We start from the raw sequence: 17,840 nt of genomic DNA, 5'->3' as shown, positions 1-17,840 counted from the left end.
AAACCGTTTTTTGGCTGTAACTCGGCCAAAAATCGAGATATGAACACGATTTCAGGGGCAAACCCTATGTTTTGGCGGTCAAGGAATACACTGATATGTTTAAATAAACCATACAACTCATAATAACAGTCTATATTGCAATTTATCTATTTAGATATAATATTTTGACTGAAAAAATATCGTCCGAACTATTTTCAGCCGTAACTATGCCCAAGATCTATATGAACCTGATTTAAGTGGTAAACAGTATATTGTATTGTATTGTAACAGTATATTGTATTGTATTGCATATCTTCATTTCCAACAGTACAGTTGAGTAATACAAAGATTAGGTAACTACAAACTATAATTAATTATATTAACACATAACCAAATAAATGTAATAAGCAAGGTTTACACAAATTTTACACAAATTCAAATCCAAAAAGGGGTCTGTACATGCTATCAACTATGAATACACTGATTGGTTGCTGATGAACTTCTTTCATTCTGCTTTCACTCAATCTTTCTTTCACTCAATCTTACATACAAGACAGCTGCATAAATCAAATAACTAGTGTTCACTCAAGTTCCACAGCTTCGCTTGCTGATACAGACTTTGTTTGGTCGTTCTGACATTCCTCCATACCATGGCAGCCACAGAACAATGAACAGGAGAGCATGGCGGCAGAGAAACTACATCAATTCGTTGCACAGGGTTGCATTGAGCTGCACCCACACCTGATCATCTTGAGAACATTATCAGGAGCTCTGATGACATCCGGAGGCAGAGACACAGGGAGTAACATGCTCGACACTTCTACATGTGACCATCCATGACGCGTTGGATCGATCAATGGTGGGTCTGGATCTAATGCAGCCCACCATATTGCTGCCTGCAAGTGCGCCCTGAGAACGTGTTGGATGAAAGCCACAGTGGTTGGTGGTAGAGTTTTTAACTCTGGTGCTGATGTCAGCTTCTTGTTAGCCATCTTTGAAGACCAGACATCAAATCGAATAGCTGACATGTCTTCTGTTTCCTGGGATCCATAGCAAGCAGTAAAGAAGGCAGTTGCTTCAGATATGACATCTGGAAATTCTGCATCAAGATCACCAAGATAATTTAATTGACGACCATCTTTGAGGTGTTTCACAATTGTGCCTTTTCCGATACCCCACAGGTAGGCAACTGTGTCCCATCCAGACACCACATGTGCTGCCAGAACTTGGGTGATAATATGTGCATGCTTCTGCACTGTCGCCTTGATGTCAACAGACGATCTGTCACAACTTGTACCAGCCATCACAAGGTTGCATGCCAGTTCCTTCAGTTGGTAAAAATGCAACAGCAATATGAATACATCTGTGTCGTCTGAAATTACCCGGATAGTCGGAACTCCTGATGAGGCTAGAAGGACCATTTGTTGTACCATAATAACATCGGCTTCTTCGTGAGTGGTTCTTTGGTCAGACCTCTCTACTACTTGGTATCCTGCAATTTCCATGGGAATTGGGTTAGGTCCAGTTAATGTGAGCTTTGTGTTGGTAGAAAATGCTTCAGGATGGTCTTTGATGTAGCTGCAAATGATATTTATTAACTGGACTTTGTTCTCTGTCACTGTCAAAACGATCTTTAGGGAGTGGCATCATCAGATTCAGCTGGTGTCGTCGACTGGCATCTTTGGCTGCACGAGCGGTTCGCGTGACTTTCTTGATGCTGTTGTCATAATACCGGTCAAAGAGCAAACATGTATCACATATCTTCAGATTATCTCTAAAATAAGAAAAAAGATTCTGCACATAGTCCTCTACTGTTCCTTTTGATGGCCAATGAATCACCCATAGCATAGCACAACCATCTACAATGATTGCTCCATCAGCTGGAAACATTCTGTCAGACATCTCTACCTGCAATTTCTGATTCAAGACTGCTTTCGATTTTTTGATTCGCATGTCACCGTTATCTTCAAACATAGAAGGCGGTACTGGGGCGAGCTCAAACTTCAGGATATCTTTCAGGTTGATGTCCCTCACTGCCTGAAGGCCCAATACTCTTGAATATATGAGCCCCGTGTCATATACAAGTGTTTGTCCGACCTTTATCTGCTTTCGGGATACTGCCATCGTGACTACTTGTTTGCTGAGCGGCTTGTTGAAGCTGTCTGGCCATTGCTCCTCATACTCCTTCATCTGCTTGACTCCTATGCCAACAGAAATGTCACCGTTGACAATATTTGGACTCATTCATCCATTTACAATGTTCACAAGCCCATCTGGGTGATTCGCTGGTTGTAGAGGATCAATACATGTGGCGAATCTTTCTCGTAGGTTCTGTCTGTCTTCTGCATCTGATTGTTTATGGGCGGGCATTTCTTCTTTGTGGACTGTTACTGAAACTTGGGAACCATTCATCTTAAGCTCAGAAATGTCTTTCACACGTTGGCTGCATATATGCAGACACAGCGCCCATCTTTTCAGGGATGATGGTTTCAGTGTGATACCTACGATCCCACCTGGGCTGTGTCCGTACCTCATGAAAGTCGATTCGATGAACATATCTGACCACAAAGCATTCCATATCCCTGGTTTATGTCTCATCACATGGTTTCCCCGAAGAAACTCCTCAAGTAACGGTCACAACTGTACTGGGGAAAAACTGCTCTGTGAAAAATTATTTTTTAACACTTTTCTCACTATACCATGAAACTGAATTGGAACCGTGCTACAGCTATATATATATAAACACAATAAAAGCACATCAGCAACCTTTCAGTGTCTTCATTGTATGTACCCTTGATATTATTTGGGTCAAGCTTTATAGGTCTAAACTTCAACAATTGGTCAATAATGATTACAATTTTAGTCAAAATATGGTATCTGATATACCAATATTGCAATATGGACTATTTATATGGATGATATGGTTTATTTAAACATAGTGTATTCCTTGACGCCCAAAACAAAGGGTTTGCTACTGAAATCGGGTTCATATCTCGATTTTGGCCAAGTTACGGCCAAAAAACGGTTTTGATGGTGGCCATTTTGAATTTTGCTCCTAAAAAAATTGCTGAAGCGTGACAAAGTGGCATCACTCAGATTTGAGTTTAGTATAGTCTATGTTACCAGAATCTGCAATAAAATTGTGTATGTACTCCAAAACACACTTTAGCCAATGGCTGCCAGACTATCAAACGACAGTTATGATACTGAGAGTTTGTGTTCAAACGATAGTTATGAAAGTAGTTTTATAGATGATTGTGAAAGTACCGAAGATGATACCAAAGATGAATTTTAGTTTAAGAAAAGTTTTACTTTAGAAATATGAATAGTTTACTAGATTTTGAGCCTCCTGGATTCCCTGATTCTCCATATGACAAATTTGAGAATTATCCTGCATGTGATAGAGTCAAAAGCCTATGAACTATGTATATTCTGTGATTATCTTCTAATTAATGACAATAAAAAATATAAAAAGGAATATAATTCTTTTAGATTTTCACCAAAAATGAATTACTTGACAAGATTGATTGGAGAAATGAATGTAAAGTATGAGGGTGATAATACAACTTTCCTGACAATGGAAGAAAATGAACGTATAAGAGAAATGTTCAAAGGATTGTTGTTATATATTATTCACGATTGTCATTTTCAGGGAAATATCAGCACAAGATATTGTACAAATAAAATAATGGATTATCTTGAAATTAAACCCGAACTGAGGATAAAATATAGTGTTTCGAAAAAAGCCAATAATAAATTAAATAACCTGTTTTCCAAATATATAAATGAATGATTTTTTACCCATTTGGGAAAATAAGATAAAATTTAACAACCATAAAAATCTTCCAAATTCATTAAGATGTCTCATAGTTGGTTCAAGTAGATGTGGAAAAACCTGATTACTTTTAAAGATGCTCCTTACTCCCAACTTTTTAGATTATGATAATTTAATAATTTTCACAAAGTGGAGTTTTCAACCTGAGTATCAAGTATTCTCACAAGGTTTTAATGCTGATCTTAAAAAAGAAGATATAATTGGTTAATTTAAACTTCAAAACAAACTAAATGATTACAATATTGAAGATATAATACAACTATTTTGTGATACACAGAGATATAAAAAGAAATCAAAACCGATAACTTGTATTCTTAGTGATAATACGGATGATATACCTTCTCCCCAAGATTTGGATAAATAAATAAAGAACCTCGTTATCTTTGATGATTGTGTTAATGAGAGAAACCAAATGGTAATAGACAGCTACGACACAAGAGGAAGACATTCTTGTTGTAATTGTATTTATCTTAGTCAATCATACTTTCAACTCCCTCGTCGTTCCATAACAAACAATGCTAATACTTTTGTTTTATTCAAGTTAAATTCAATCGACATAAACAATTTTTGGAGAGACAATTGTTCTACATTATGTTGTAAAAAGGAATTTGGGGATTATATGAATGAAGCACGTGACTGAAAAATATAAATATATTGTTGTGAAACAAGATGAGATATTAGGGGATATATTTTTTATTTTATAAACAATTACATATATAAAAAATGACAACTATTATTATAAATCTTGTGGGTAAATCTGCATCTGGAAAGAACTTGAATAAATCAAGGTTCTTGGAAAGTACAAATGAGAATATTGTAAATTTACTTTAAAAACACCCCGTGATATGCATTTTATCTACATCAACGAGAGCAATAAGAGGTGGAGTATTAGAAGGTGAAGATTATTACTATATTTCAGTGGAGGAATATATGCGATTGAGGAATGAAGACCAAATATTTGAGGAGGTTTCTCTTGGTACAACAAAATATTCACATTGTAAGAGTGAGTTAAAGAAACTAAAATCTGGTGGTCTTGGGATATTAGAAACTAATCCATAAGGAATGAGACAAATTATTAAACATCTGAATGGTAATGGGGTTAAGATTTTATCATTCGGTTTTGATGTTGAAGAAACTCAACGCAAACGTATGAAAAGCAGAGATACAAGTATTAGTGAAGAAGAAATTACAACTCTTATTAATGTTAACAAAGAGTTTGATGAAATATTTAAAGAAAATAATTTATTTGAACACATATACTTTAATGATGAAGAAAAGGAAAATTTCCCTGTTGATCTTTATAATTCAGTGAATGATATTTTCCAATAAATAAATGAATGTGAAAGAAAGAGCAAGAAGATTTAAGGAGCATCAAGAGTTGGTTTCAAAAGTTGTAACACAACAGGAAGATATAAAGAAGAAACGCAGACAGAAACTAATGTGTGAAGAAGCATTTGAAAGAAAACAAGAGAAATTTTTTTAACCACTTTTAAAAACTTCCAAAAAAAAATTATAAATGCTTCCACAGTTCCCACAATAGAATATACTCCGAAAATACTTCAAATGTTGAAAGTTTTCAGTCAAATGACGGAGGAAGAATTAGGGCATGTCGGAGAATTAGAAGATGATGATGATGATGGATTATTTCAACAACTGGAAGAGATTAATCAACCCCCTTATTATATTGTGAATGCTCTTCAAAACAATGAATATTCAGTGGATTCAGAAACCAAAGCAGGACTCATTTCAACAGAACAACCAGCAATATTTAACCTTGTTCAAGAAAAGGTATTGATATTTAATGATGAATTAAAGTTCTTGAGTTCTGCTCCTCCCTGTTAAACTAACTCCGAGATTAATGTTTCTTCTAACAAAAGATGGAAAAGAAGGTTCAACTGTGAGGGATGAATCAAAGTAATTTGATCAACCATTGGGCATGGAAAGTAATGATGATTGAGTATATATTGATCTGCTGGACTCTCTTAATTATAGGATTGTCTTTCTGGTAAAAGTAGGAAGAATGAGAATACAAAGATATTTTATTCAATATTTAAATAAGATGAGAAGCACAATCCTAAGTTTTAATTTCACAACAAGCGACCACACATCTTCATTCCCATACCTACGACAAATTGACGCAACAAAAGAATATGAGGCATCTTTATTGTCCATGGAAACTTATAATACCTTATTTAATATCACTGAGAAAAATGACCCTCTGCTTCACCCTCATCACACCCACTCTCAGCTTCCACCTTGTCCCACACCCTCTCAACTTCTCCCTCATCATGGCCCATCGCGGCATCCCCCACCCCACCTCTCACACTCGCAGTTTTTCCCCTGCTCGTCCATATCTCATTCCCCCAGCCCTACCCCCTCACAGCTCCCCCAGCGCCTCCCCTCACAGCTCCCCCAGCTCCCCCCCAGCTTCGCCCCATCCCCACATCCTCCCCAGCTTTGCTCTAGTCCAGCTCCACATCCAGTTTTGTTGCAGTCCCGCACCACCAACCAGCTTCTCCCTCCCTGCACCCTCTCCTGGCCCCCCTCCACATTCCTGCACTACACAAGCACCTCCTCCTCCGTCCCTAACTGTGTGGACCTCAAACATCTGAAGCCTATGTTCCAACCTGACAGGTCTCTCAATCCATGCCAATAATGACAAACCGGACATCATCTCTTTAATAGAATCTGTCCTTCAACAGAACGTCCCTGACTCCTTAGTATCTCTCCATGGCTATTGTCTCCTCTGGTTTGATCCCAGAACCTCGTCCTGATGGCAGAGTCACATTGTAAATCAAGAACTCCATTTCTCACTCTCCGTGTTCTGCTCTTACACATTCCAAGCCTCAGTAGTACTTCTGGCTGAGATTTGCCATCTGCTCCCATCTCTTGTTTGTCTTTCTGTTGTCCTGCCCTCCAAACAATTATGACTCGATTTACATCTCCCTTTCAGATGACATGTACAAACTTTTAATCACTCATCCCTACTCTCTCTTTCTCATATGTGGTGATTTCAATTGTCACCATGCAAATTTGCTGGGTATTTGCACCACTCTCACCAGCCATGGCCCTTTAGCAAATGACTTCTGTGTCTCGATGGGACTAACTAAATCTGTAAATTTTTCCACCCAGATTTCTGTCTATTGACAACACCCGAACATCACTGCATTACATGAAAAGGTGCAAATCCTCCATTCTGCATTTGATTTTGACCAACTTCCCTGCAAATATCTCATGCTCTTATTCTGCTCCAATTGGTTCATCTGATCAAGTGATTGTGAAGGTCAACATCTCTCTTCATTCTTAGAGAACAGCCTCAGTTCTTGTGAGTCTGGCAGTTCACTCAGGCAAACAAGCAGCCAACGTATTTCATGACTGTTCTTGATCCTTTATCGATCACCAATGATATTAAATCAGCCTGGGAATTCCTCAACAGAAACTTGCTCTCCCTTATGCACAAATTCATCTATTGTTGTCTTCAGTTATCATACCCATCCTCCTGCTCCTTGTACACTGAATACTTGGTGAGGCAGTTGCCTTGAAACAACTCGCATTCTGCTCCTGGAAGGCAAATCCGACAAAAGGCAGCCACTGATCATTCCACAAAGCATCCACTTAGTCTGTGGAATTGACAAGACTACAGTGCACCCCTCCATCCCCCCACCCACCCCCTCAGTACTCTACTTGGTGGGTATCTTTGTTTCTTGGGATGTCCTGGGTGAGAAAAAAGATGTTAACATGGAGTATGCTGGGTTGGAACTGTAATTTAGACACCTTATTGTTAAGTACCCATAATCGTGTGGAGCAATTTTCATAATCTGAAATTTCGGGGGTGTGGTTCCTTAGCAGGTCCCTGTGTCATTTTGAATATACTGTTCGTTGATTGTTGTACATGTACTATATATCATTTGAAAGGTATTCAATTGCCTCTTCAACGGTGTATTAGATGTGCATTTCTGATGAATATTCATCTAACCAGTCATGCAATCACAATGATAAACTAGAAGGGCACTCGGTAGAGCACATACCTCTGCCACGCAATTCCTGATGCAGTCGAGTATATTGGGGGCAATATTTTTTTGAATTATCATGCTATATATTGTTTCTGTTTGCAGGCTGCTATGCCCACACGTGAGTGGGTTTCAGGAGATGGAACGGAGACCTACCAGGTCTCAAATGTGTGTGTGTGTGTGTGTGTGTGTGTGTGTGTGTGTGTGTGTGTGTGTGTGTGTGTGTGTGTGTGTGTGTGTGTGTGTGTGTGTGTGTGTGTGTGTGTGTGTGTGTGTGTGTGTGTGTGTGTGTGTGTGTGTGTGTGTGTGTGTGTACTCAACGAACTACTGTACTTCTGAGCTATGCTGTTGTAACATTGTTAGAGTTTATGCAGTATGCACTTGATTCTCACACATGTTCTGTTATTTATATAATTACCAGTTGGTGCATTACTTTCGAAATGTCAGATTCCTTAATAATAATAATGAAGTGATGTATTTTGATGAAAATGGGGACCCTCCTGCAATTTATGAGCTATTGAACTGGCATGTTGTTCAGGGAGAAATAGAATTTAAAGTAGTGGGTTCTTATGAATCTATTTTACCCCACTGGCCAAGACTTGTTATTAAACGAGAAAATATTGTGTGGACTGGAGGAAGCACAAAGGTATGAGTTTCACTTTTTTTAAATGCATAATACAGAGAAGTACAGTTTTTTTGGCATCTGTTGTTAACCATATCAAACGTATCTATTGTCACATGCATTATGTATTGAATTACTCATTTTCTTCCACATCCCTTGTCTATTATATTTGTTTCTGTTCAATAATGGTACCATTTGAGTGGATTAAATACTTTTAAAATGCATTCAGTTGTCACATTCACTTCATGAAATTACCCTGAGAAATTAATTACCGACACCATATTGAGGATTCTTTAAAGACTCTTTATTGTTGGATTATTGATAAATATAATTTTTAGCTTATCTGGAACTGGAATTCCAGATAAGGGATTGTCATCGAGCACCATCCATCCGTCCTATTTAGATTTCTCCTGCCAACCCACTGGGCCGATCCGGCTGAAATTTGGCAGCAACGTTCTGCTGCTCCTGACTGGCAATGGGGAAAGCAAAGCTTGTTCTGCTCACGTGACTTTAAGGAGGTCAAAATGGCCGACTTATAAAATTCCTTCCAAAATCTGCTTCTCCAGACCTGCCAGTCAGAATGCTACCAAATTTGGATTACAACATTAGGCAAGGGCCCAGATAAGCTACAGGTCCAGTCTTCCTATCTTTTGTTTGTCCAAATTAAAATATTTTGGTGGAGATGATGAATGGGTAAGGAAGGAATTTTAAATGACGTCAAAAAATGAAAAGGAGCTTCTGATGTGTGAAATGGAATTCAAGGGCTTACTCTTCAAAGTGATCTCTTGAATTTGTTGAATTGATATTAACCTCATGATCTTGACATGGTCATTTGAAAACAGCTTGTGATTGGCTTTTAGTTTTTCTAAAAACAGATGGAACAAGCATACATAATAATACACAGCAGAAGCAGCATAAATGATGCAGCTTTTTTTTCCTTGTACAACAAAATAGTGCTGAAGAATAAAGAATCTGGGAAAAGTGCAGCATTTCAGCAACAGGGTTAGATTCGTCAGATACTTATCCAGATAGTGTGTCCAGTCTCAAAATAACTGGCTTGGAGGTGCAGGTACAATATGCTTGCAATACATCACATTATGGATGTAGCCATTCAAATGTGAAAAGAGATCACTAACAGGAGTGTTGCATGAAAACTGTTCTGCTAATATGCGATGTTTTTTTTTGAATACACAGTCGAGGCTCGTGGAAAAGCAAGTACACTGAATGGATCAGGACGTAAAAAGATGCAAAAGGAAGAGTAGAGAGAGAGAGAGGTGGAAAACACCAACAGCAGAGTAGAAGGCCAAGATTGAGGGAGACTTGGACAAACAAAGGGTATTGGGAGGAATGGTGGGTGGACAAGACACATGGGGTGGACAATAAACTCATCTTCATCACGAGAGATTCCAATAATCTTGAAGGCATTGCTTTCTACAGCATCAAGCTGAGCAAGATGTGAGACAGGGGAACCAGTCTGGAGGAGAGAGAGAGAGAGAGAGAGAGAGAGCAGTACTCCATCATGCTGTGGATGAAGGCCTTGTAGGTGTATAAAAGTTCAAGTGTGCCAAGGAAGGACTTTGAAATGTGGTTTGCCCAAGAAAGAATCATGTTATGTGATTTTAATTGTTAGTTGTGTGGGTGACATATTGTGTGTATGAAATGTAAGTACTTCTAACTTAATCCTCTTGAAATGATTGACTCTGTGAAGGCTTTTTCAAGATCAACAGGATTTGACAGAACATTGGAGTTTGTTTCAAAATAAAATGGAGGACATCAGAAACACATTTGATATTGAAGATGCACGATAGATATGTGTGTATCTTGTCATATATAAAGCTCTTTTGAACCACTGACTGACTGACTCATTCGCTGACTGATATTATAGATCGGTACCTTCTGGGTGACGTAGAAAGCTGAAACTTTGCGGGCCAATGAACATCGAAGACAAACACCGGGAAAAAAAAATCATAGAAGCAGCATACAACGTCCATAAATGAAAATATAAATAAATGAAAAAAATGCAGGTGAGCACCCCAAGACAATGGGGAAGCACCTTAATTTTGTGTGCTGATGGATATCGAAGCCGATACACCAGGAAAAGAAATCACTGAACTGTCGGAAATTATCTGTAAATGAAAATATAAATAAAACCCCCAAAAATGAAAATAAATAAATGATAAATCAAATGCAGGTGAGCGACCTGAGACAATGGGAAACATGAAAAAATGTGTAAGCAAACCCTGCTCGTATATACAGGGTGCCCCACAGAAAACCTGGAAATTTGGTACAGTTTTGTCGAGTTTATTTCAGTTTATTTCTGCAGTCCCCAATTTGGATGTTCTTTCTTAAAGAGAACAATCACCTCACATTGAAAATTTGATAACTGCTGCATTCTGAAATAAAATAAAAAAACGGTTAGAAAATTTATGTTAGTTTATTGATATGGTAAAATACAGCAAAATAAATCTCAAAATCTCAAATTACCTGGTTTTCTGTGGGGCACCCTGTATATTGTCGCAGATCCATGGTTCCAAGGTTTGCCACGAGGGGAAGCACTTGGGTCCCTCCTGAACACCCAGTCCTGAGGCTGCCGGGCAGAGGTAACTCCACACACCAGCAGGTTGCTGGGCAACCATGAACGCCGATTGGCATGGCCAATCCAGGCAGTGTTACACTACTTCATGTGATACCTTAACTGTGGACTGCCAACTAATTGGGGTCAGTGACCTCAGCGCACATTCGGATTATTGCCAAGCATTACAGTGAGTGTGTGCTGGCTAACTAAATAATTTATTGGAGTAGAACTTCCCATCTAACCTTACTTATGCACTACATCAGACCAATAAAGGAAAAGACAACTGAGACAGATTGTAAATAGCAACAAACAATTATTTATTACAAATACACATGCAAGCAATCATTTAAAAGCAAGTATTTGTAAGCAAGAAAGCAAAAAGGCACATAAGAGCAGTTTTAACCATAACATGTATTCTTCTTCAATCTTGCTTAAACAAAGGACTTGGCCAACATTCATTTATATATATATATATATATATATATATATATATATATATATATATATATATATATATATATATATATATATATATATATATATATATATATATATATATATATATATATATATTTTCATACACTCAGGTGCTAATAAAAAAAAGAAGGACTTGAAGGTTACTTGAAAAAATAAGTTCACCAAGCAATGCTTGGATGGAGGGAACACGGAAAGGAACCCCACACAACCGAGGGATGACCAAACGGCAGCGGGATTGAAGGTAAGACCGATGTGGTAAAGGAGGGACTGTTGAAAGGATGTTTGATGGAGGGGAGATTATTGGTGAACCGTTGAAATTGGCAAAATGGGGGTCTGTTGAAAGTAATAGAGGGATTGAACAGATCGATGGTGTGAATGAAGGCAGATTGAAAGTAACAGAATGGGAGGGAGAAGACATTACATGGGACAAATACAGCCAAGCCAATGCATGACCACCCCAAGCAGCCCTTCGACAAGGGACCAAGGACTATCTATGCAAAGACTAATGAAATAACTGATCCTCGGTCCACCTACTGTTTGTGTCCTTATATGCTATCCCCCTGGGGTAAATTTTTCAAAACCATGATATATGTATATATGTATATATATTTTTGCGGATTCGTGCCCGCCGGCGTGCGAACGGCCACGTAACTCGAATCGCGGCACGTCGCCCACCGGACGGACAATCCCGTCGTGACCCTCTCGGACTAACGCCAGGAACTGGTCACGGGTGGGACTTTCGGCCTCACCACGATCGTGCCAATCGGCCCCCGCGTGGGATAGGGTTGCTCGCCAAATTCGACCTACCTAAGTACCCACACGGAGGGTAGATCGGGCGACCGCACCTCGCCGCAGGTCGACTTCGGACACGGGCCACTTTAAGCGACCCGTTCCGTACTATCGGGATAACCGAGCGGTGTTATCGTCAACCTGGACGGTTCGATTAATTATCGGGCGTTTTAGCCCACGACCAACCCTTTACGTGAAGTAAGATGGAGATTCAATAAAGGAAAAGACGAAGCGAAACGGGAAAACAGTTCAACATAAAGCACATTTATTTCGCGATGAACGGAAAGCACACATATACAATTACACCAAAAGCAAATGTAAAAGAAGAAGAAACACACAATAATACACAAAAAGCAAATGTAAAAGCAAAACACAATGCAGATATACCACCGACTACCGAGCACACGGCAACACTTATACAGTTTTACTTCACAGACGGCGCCGACAACACATATACTCAAAGCAAAAGAAAAGGACCACCCTCAAGGATGATGGGGGCAGACGGGCCTGGGGCCGAGACTGCGTCGGGCCTACCCATCTGATGAGCCGCAAAATGGCGGTGGCGCTCCGACTCCGCGGGCCTCGCAGACAGTGTCTGGAATGGGGTGGGAAGGGGGCCCCCTTCTCGCACTATCTCAGCGCGAGGGGAAACAGGAGGGGGTTGTTGATGCTCGGGGGAAGGAGGATATCTCCCTGGCTCGGGTCCCGCGACGAGCGTCTCCACCACGACCTCGGTCGCGTTGCCGGCCTCTCCTCTCCGCGGCTCCCCGACTCTGACACGAGCACCCCCTCGACTGCCTTCGCCGCCGCCACCTCTCCAACTCTCCACAGCTCCGTCCAACTGCCTTCTCCGACTCCTCTCTTGACTGGCTCTTCCCAACTCAACTCCGAACTCCACTTGACTCCCAACTCAACTCCGAACTGCCTGTTTGGCGAGCGAACGCAGCCCTTTATAGCCCCCGTGGCCTCGCTCCTTCACCTTCGACCCTTTACCTCTGGCTGGCTCCCCATTGGACAGAAGAAAAGTGGGCGTGAATGCTTTTTGATCCGCGAATCTGCATATAGCGACCACACTCCGACGCACCTGGAGGCGGGGCCAAATCGCCCCACGCTCGCCGATAGGACGGAACAGAAGTGGGCGTGAGTCGTTTTTGATCCGTTTTCTTCGGAAAGGCTGTGCCTCTGCACCCGCTGCTCGGTGCGCGCCCTGCACGAGTCCAGTATCGGTGCCCACAAGCGGCGTGGGAATGACGGTGATGCGATGGTTGCGAGGGCGAGTTGTGACGGTAAGGGTCGTGGCTGTTGTTGTGAAGCGGCGTTGCGGTTGGTGGTTGTTGTGTGATGGCTGTTGAGACGTGGTTGGTGCTGGTTGTGATGGTAGTAATGGCGGCTGGTCCAAAATAAAGATAGTAAAAGAAAAACGGCTATCTAGAGGGGTCGCAGCCCGAATGAATGACATTTATTCCCTCGAAACAACGGGTTTGGGCCTAACTACACATATACTTACAGAGATATCTCACCTAAGGGACCTGAATGGTGGTTTGCGAATTTCGTCAACCACAACTATATATATATATATATATATATATATATATATATATATATATATATATATATATATATATATATATATATATATATATATATATATATATATATATATATATATATATATATATATATATATATGTATATATATATATATATATATATATATATATATATATATATATATATATGAGCCTGGTGTTGGCGCAGTGGTTAGGGCAGCGGCTTGGGATCCAAGAGGTCCTGAGTTCAAGCCCCGTTGAGCCACTGAATTAATACACCACGGGGTTGACTCAGCCTGTCATCCTTCCAAGGTCGGCGAAATGAGTACCAGTATACTGGGCCGGTGTATACCCCGGTTAAAATAGGTGTACCATATCCCTGTGTCGTAAGAGGCGACCAGGGTTGCGTCAGGAAGGGCATCCGGCGTAAAACATGTGCCAAATCACTATGCGGATCATAATGGATGATCCGCTGTGGCGACCCCTAACGGGAGCAGCCGAAAGAAGAAGAAGAAGATACATATATTATATAATATGTATATATATTTATGTGTAAATACGTATGTATGTATGTAAATACGTATGTATATAATATATATATATATATATATATATATATATATATATATATAATATATTGTATATATATATATATAATATATTATATTATATATATATATATATATATATATTATATTATATATATATATAATATTATATATATATATATATATATTATATATATATATATATAATATATATATATATATATATATGTATATATTATATTATATATATATGTAATATTATATATATATATATAATATTATATATATATATATAATATTATATATATATATATATATATATATATATATATATATATATTATATTATATATTATATTATATTATATATATATATATATATATTATATTATATATATATATATATATATATTATATTATATATATATTATATTATATATATATTATATTATATATTATATATATATATTATATTATATATATATATTATATTATATATATATATATATATATATATATATATATATAATATTATATATATATTATATATATATATATATTATATTATATATATAATATTATATATATATATATATATATATATATATATATATATATAATATTATATATATATATAATATTATATATATATATATATATATATATATATATATATATATATATATATATGTAGGGTAAGAATACTGATTCTGGCTCACTTTTCCCCATGTAAATGAATGGGGGATTTTCAGCGATTCCCTTTTTTTTTCCCTAAAAATAAACCCCCTTTTTATCCCAAGGTATATTTATTTGTCTCCCCTTTTAACTTGGAGGTTGAACCTCATTGAATTGAACACCTGGGGGTTGAACAGCTCACTCATTGAACCTATAAAGATTTGTTCATTCTCAAATTCCTTCAATAGTTTAATTTTCTTTGCACAATAATCCCCATCTAAAATATTGACAAACAAAACATTTGAATCTTTATATTTTTGAAGATACCCCTTTTGTGCCATTACGAAATGATAAACTTCTCTTAATGCTCTCATCTGGCCACCTCCTGAGCCACATATCATTTTGAGATTATAGTAAATTGTTTTTTCATTGTTCAATTGATAACCATCAAAGTTTTCAGTCCATTCAAGGATATTCATTTTTTCTTTACATCCTCTAACTTACTAGTTTTTAAATTGATTCGCTTATTTGTTTTATTTACCTTTGTTTTAGTTATTTTTTCAATAAGACTTATTTGATATTTTTCACATTCATTATGTTTTCCATTTATATACCAAGACTGAGATTTTCTCCACTCTTTAGTTTGATTAATACTTGGTTTAACCATTTATATATTGTGAAAAACTCGGCGGTAGCCCTTAAAAACCCTAACCCATCTTCCCATCGTTAAAACATAATCTATTTTATACACTCTATCATACAATATCCATATGGAACACAATCTATTCCATTATCTAAAATAAATCTCTTATCATCAAAGGCTCCTAATGCCTTTTTATTTACTTCTTCACTATATATGTTATGTTTATAACTTCTTATTGTATTCATTTTCCTATATTCTTCTTTCTTATTCATCAAACAATTATAATAATTTCTAAAAGTTATTGATTTCTTTATTACATATTTCTTTATTCCCTTTAACCTCTTATCAATCTGTTCACCATACTTATAAGCATATGCCTTTGCTCTCAATCCAATAAACTCACTCATTACTTTTCCACCCAACTCATCCTTAAACTTACCAATAACCTTTTCATTCTTTTTGGAAAATAACTCACTCTTCTTGCTGAAATTACTTGTATCATATACTCCAATATTTTTCTTCATATCTTCATAAACATCATCAGTTTTTATATCTAGGATAAAACTATCAGTGTCCATATACAACAATGAAACATTTTCACCATACTCTTTCTTTAAGTCATTATACAAATAATCATACATCAATATCTTTGATAAATCAAGAACTGCTGTTCCAATATAAATTGGTTTATCCATTACAATACTTTCCTTTTTCATATGAATTGCAGAAAAGTTCTCTGAAAAAACCTCTTCTCTCTCAAAACTTGGTTTATTTATCAATCTCGAAGCTTCTTTCCAAGATGTTGCGAATCTAATGTTTTGCCTGTTTCTAACATTTTCCATAGTCTTTCCAAATACAGCATTATTCATTAATTTATAAAAGTCCCCTTCAAATTTTACTTTTGTATTTGCTCTCATATCTGTATTGAATTGAATATACTTTTTCACCCAAGGACTTTGTTTAAATTTTAAAACTCTATGAATTTTAGCTACTCTCAATCCTTCTCTCAAAAACTGTTTTAAGCTTCTCTGATGTAAAACATATCCCTCTTTATCATAGAATGTTGTTAATAACTTTTCTGTTGATTTGCCTTTAATATTAAAACTTTTATGATAATCACTGAACCATTCTTTCTTTGGGGTTTCTTTCTCACATGCAAAAGGAAGGTCTTTATGCTTATTATGAAGAACACTCGGGTACCTCAAATCAACTTCAAAATAATAACCTTCTTCTTCGTCATTCAATTCCTCTTGAGAAGAAATAACAATATTCATCAAAGCCTTTTCATAATCCTTTTCTTCCACCCACTCTAATTTACCATAAGGCAGAGATTGAGACATTGCCCATCCATACAAATTATTAGCATCAAAATACATCAAATAATTACTATCTTTTTCACTATCATAATTTGGGAGATATTTATTATTTGCTTTCGCATATCTTTTTGAACATACTTGTGATATTCCACCTCTCTTGGACTTCTCAATCATCAAAAGCATATCAACATCACTGATTAAATCTATATCTTGTTTTGTCATTTTCAACATTGCACTCCAAGCTAAACCAGGAGCTGTGAAATAGTGGGCAGGGTCTAATCCATAACAATTTTTATTATGACAGAGTGTTCTAAAAGCCTCAAACACATCAGCTAACAATAAAACATCTGTTTTTAGATATAAATCATGATATTCTCCAAGGTTCTTTATCTTAAATATTTTCCATATTTCTTGTGCGTGTTTATATTCCTTATCACTTATCTCTTCTTCATAAAGGTTATTATAGAAACTTTCTTTTGAAGGAAGTTGTGTTTCTTTAAATCTCATAAATGAATCCATATAATCATAAGGATAAATTCCCTTACTTGTAAGAATTTTCTCTTTACTTTGAATTTCATTCCTTGTTTGAATTTCCTCTCTCGTAAGAATTCCTTCTTTAATCAGAATTTCATCTTTAATCTGAATTTCCTCTTTAGTTCGAATTTTCTTTATAATTAGAATTTCATCTTCAGTTAGAATTTCTTCATTAATTAGAGTTTCCTCTTTACTTTGAATTCTCTCTTTAATCTGAATTTCCTCTTTAGTGAGAATTTCCTCTTTTGGAAAGAATGAATTAAGATTTGGAAAAGAGTCCAAGTGGAG

The 17,840-nt window shown here is 37.0% G+C and overlaps 2 protein-coding genes across 2 annotated transcripts in view; one reads left to right on the top strand and one right to left on the bottom strand.

Moving 5' to 3' along the window:
• Positions 1 to 8,663, top strand: part of LOC147034826 (extracellular calcium-sensing receptor-like) — a 43,563-nt gene extending 34,900 nt beyond the window's left edge. Inside the window, exon 3 of the mRNA XM_085890240.1 lies at positions 8,246 to 8,663. Within this exon, the coding sequence (XP_085746366.1) occupies positions 8,246 to 8,476 (231 nt within the window). The 3' untranslated portion in view covers positions 8,477 to 8,663. The remainder of the gene's footprint in view (positions 1 to 8,245) is intronic.
• Positions 1 to 17,840, bottom strand: part of LOC147034822 (uncharacterized) — a 497,607-nt gene that overhangs the window by 223,255 nt on the left and 256,512 nt on the right. The window lies entirely within an intron of this gene.

This window comes from Eptatretus burgeri, chromosome 1 (genome assembly GCF_056783735.1).
Source record: "Eptatretus burgeri isolate ZD-2024b chromosome 1, Ebu_testis_v1, whole genome shotgun sequence".
Classification (NCBI taxonomy): Eukaryota; Metazoa; Chordata; class Myxini; order Myxiniformes; family Myxinidae; genus Eptatretus; species Eptatretus burgeri.
Note: the sequence above shows the minus strand (reverse complement) of the source record. Positions and strands in the feature narration are given on the sequence as shown.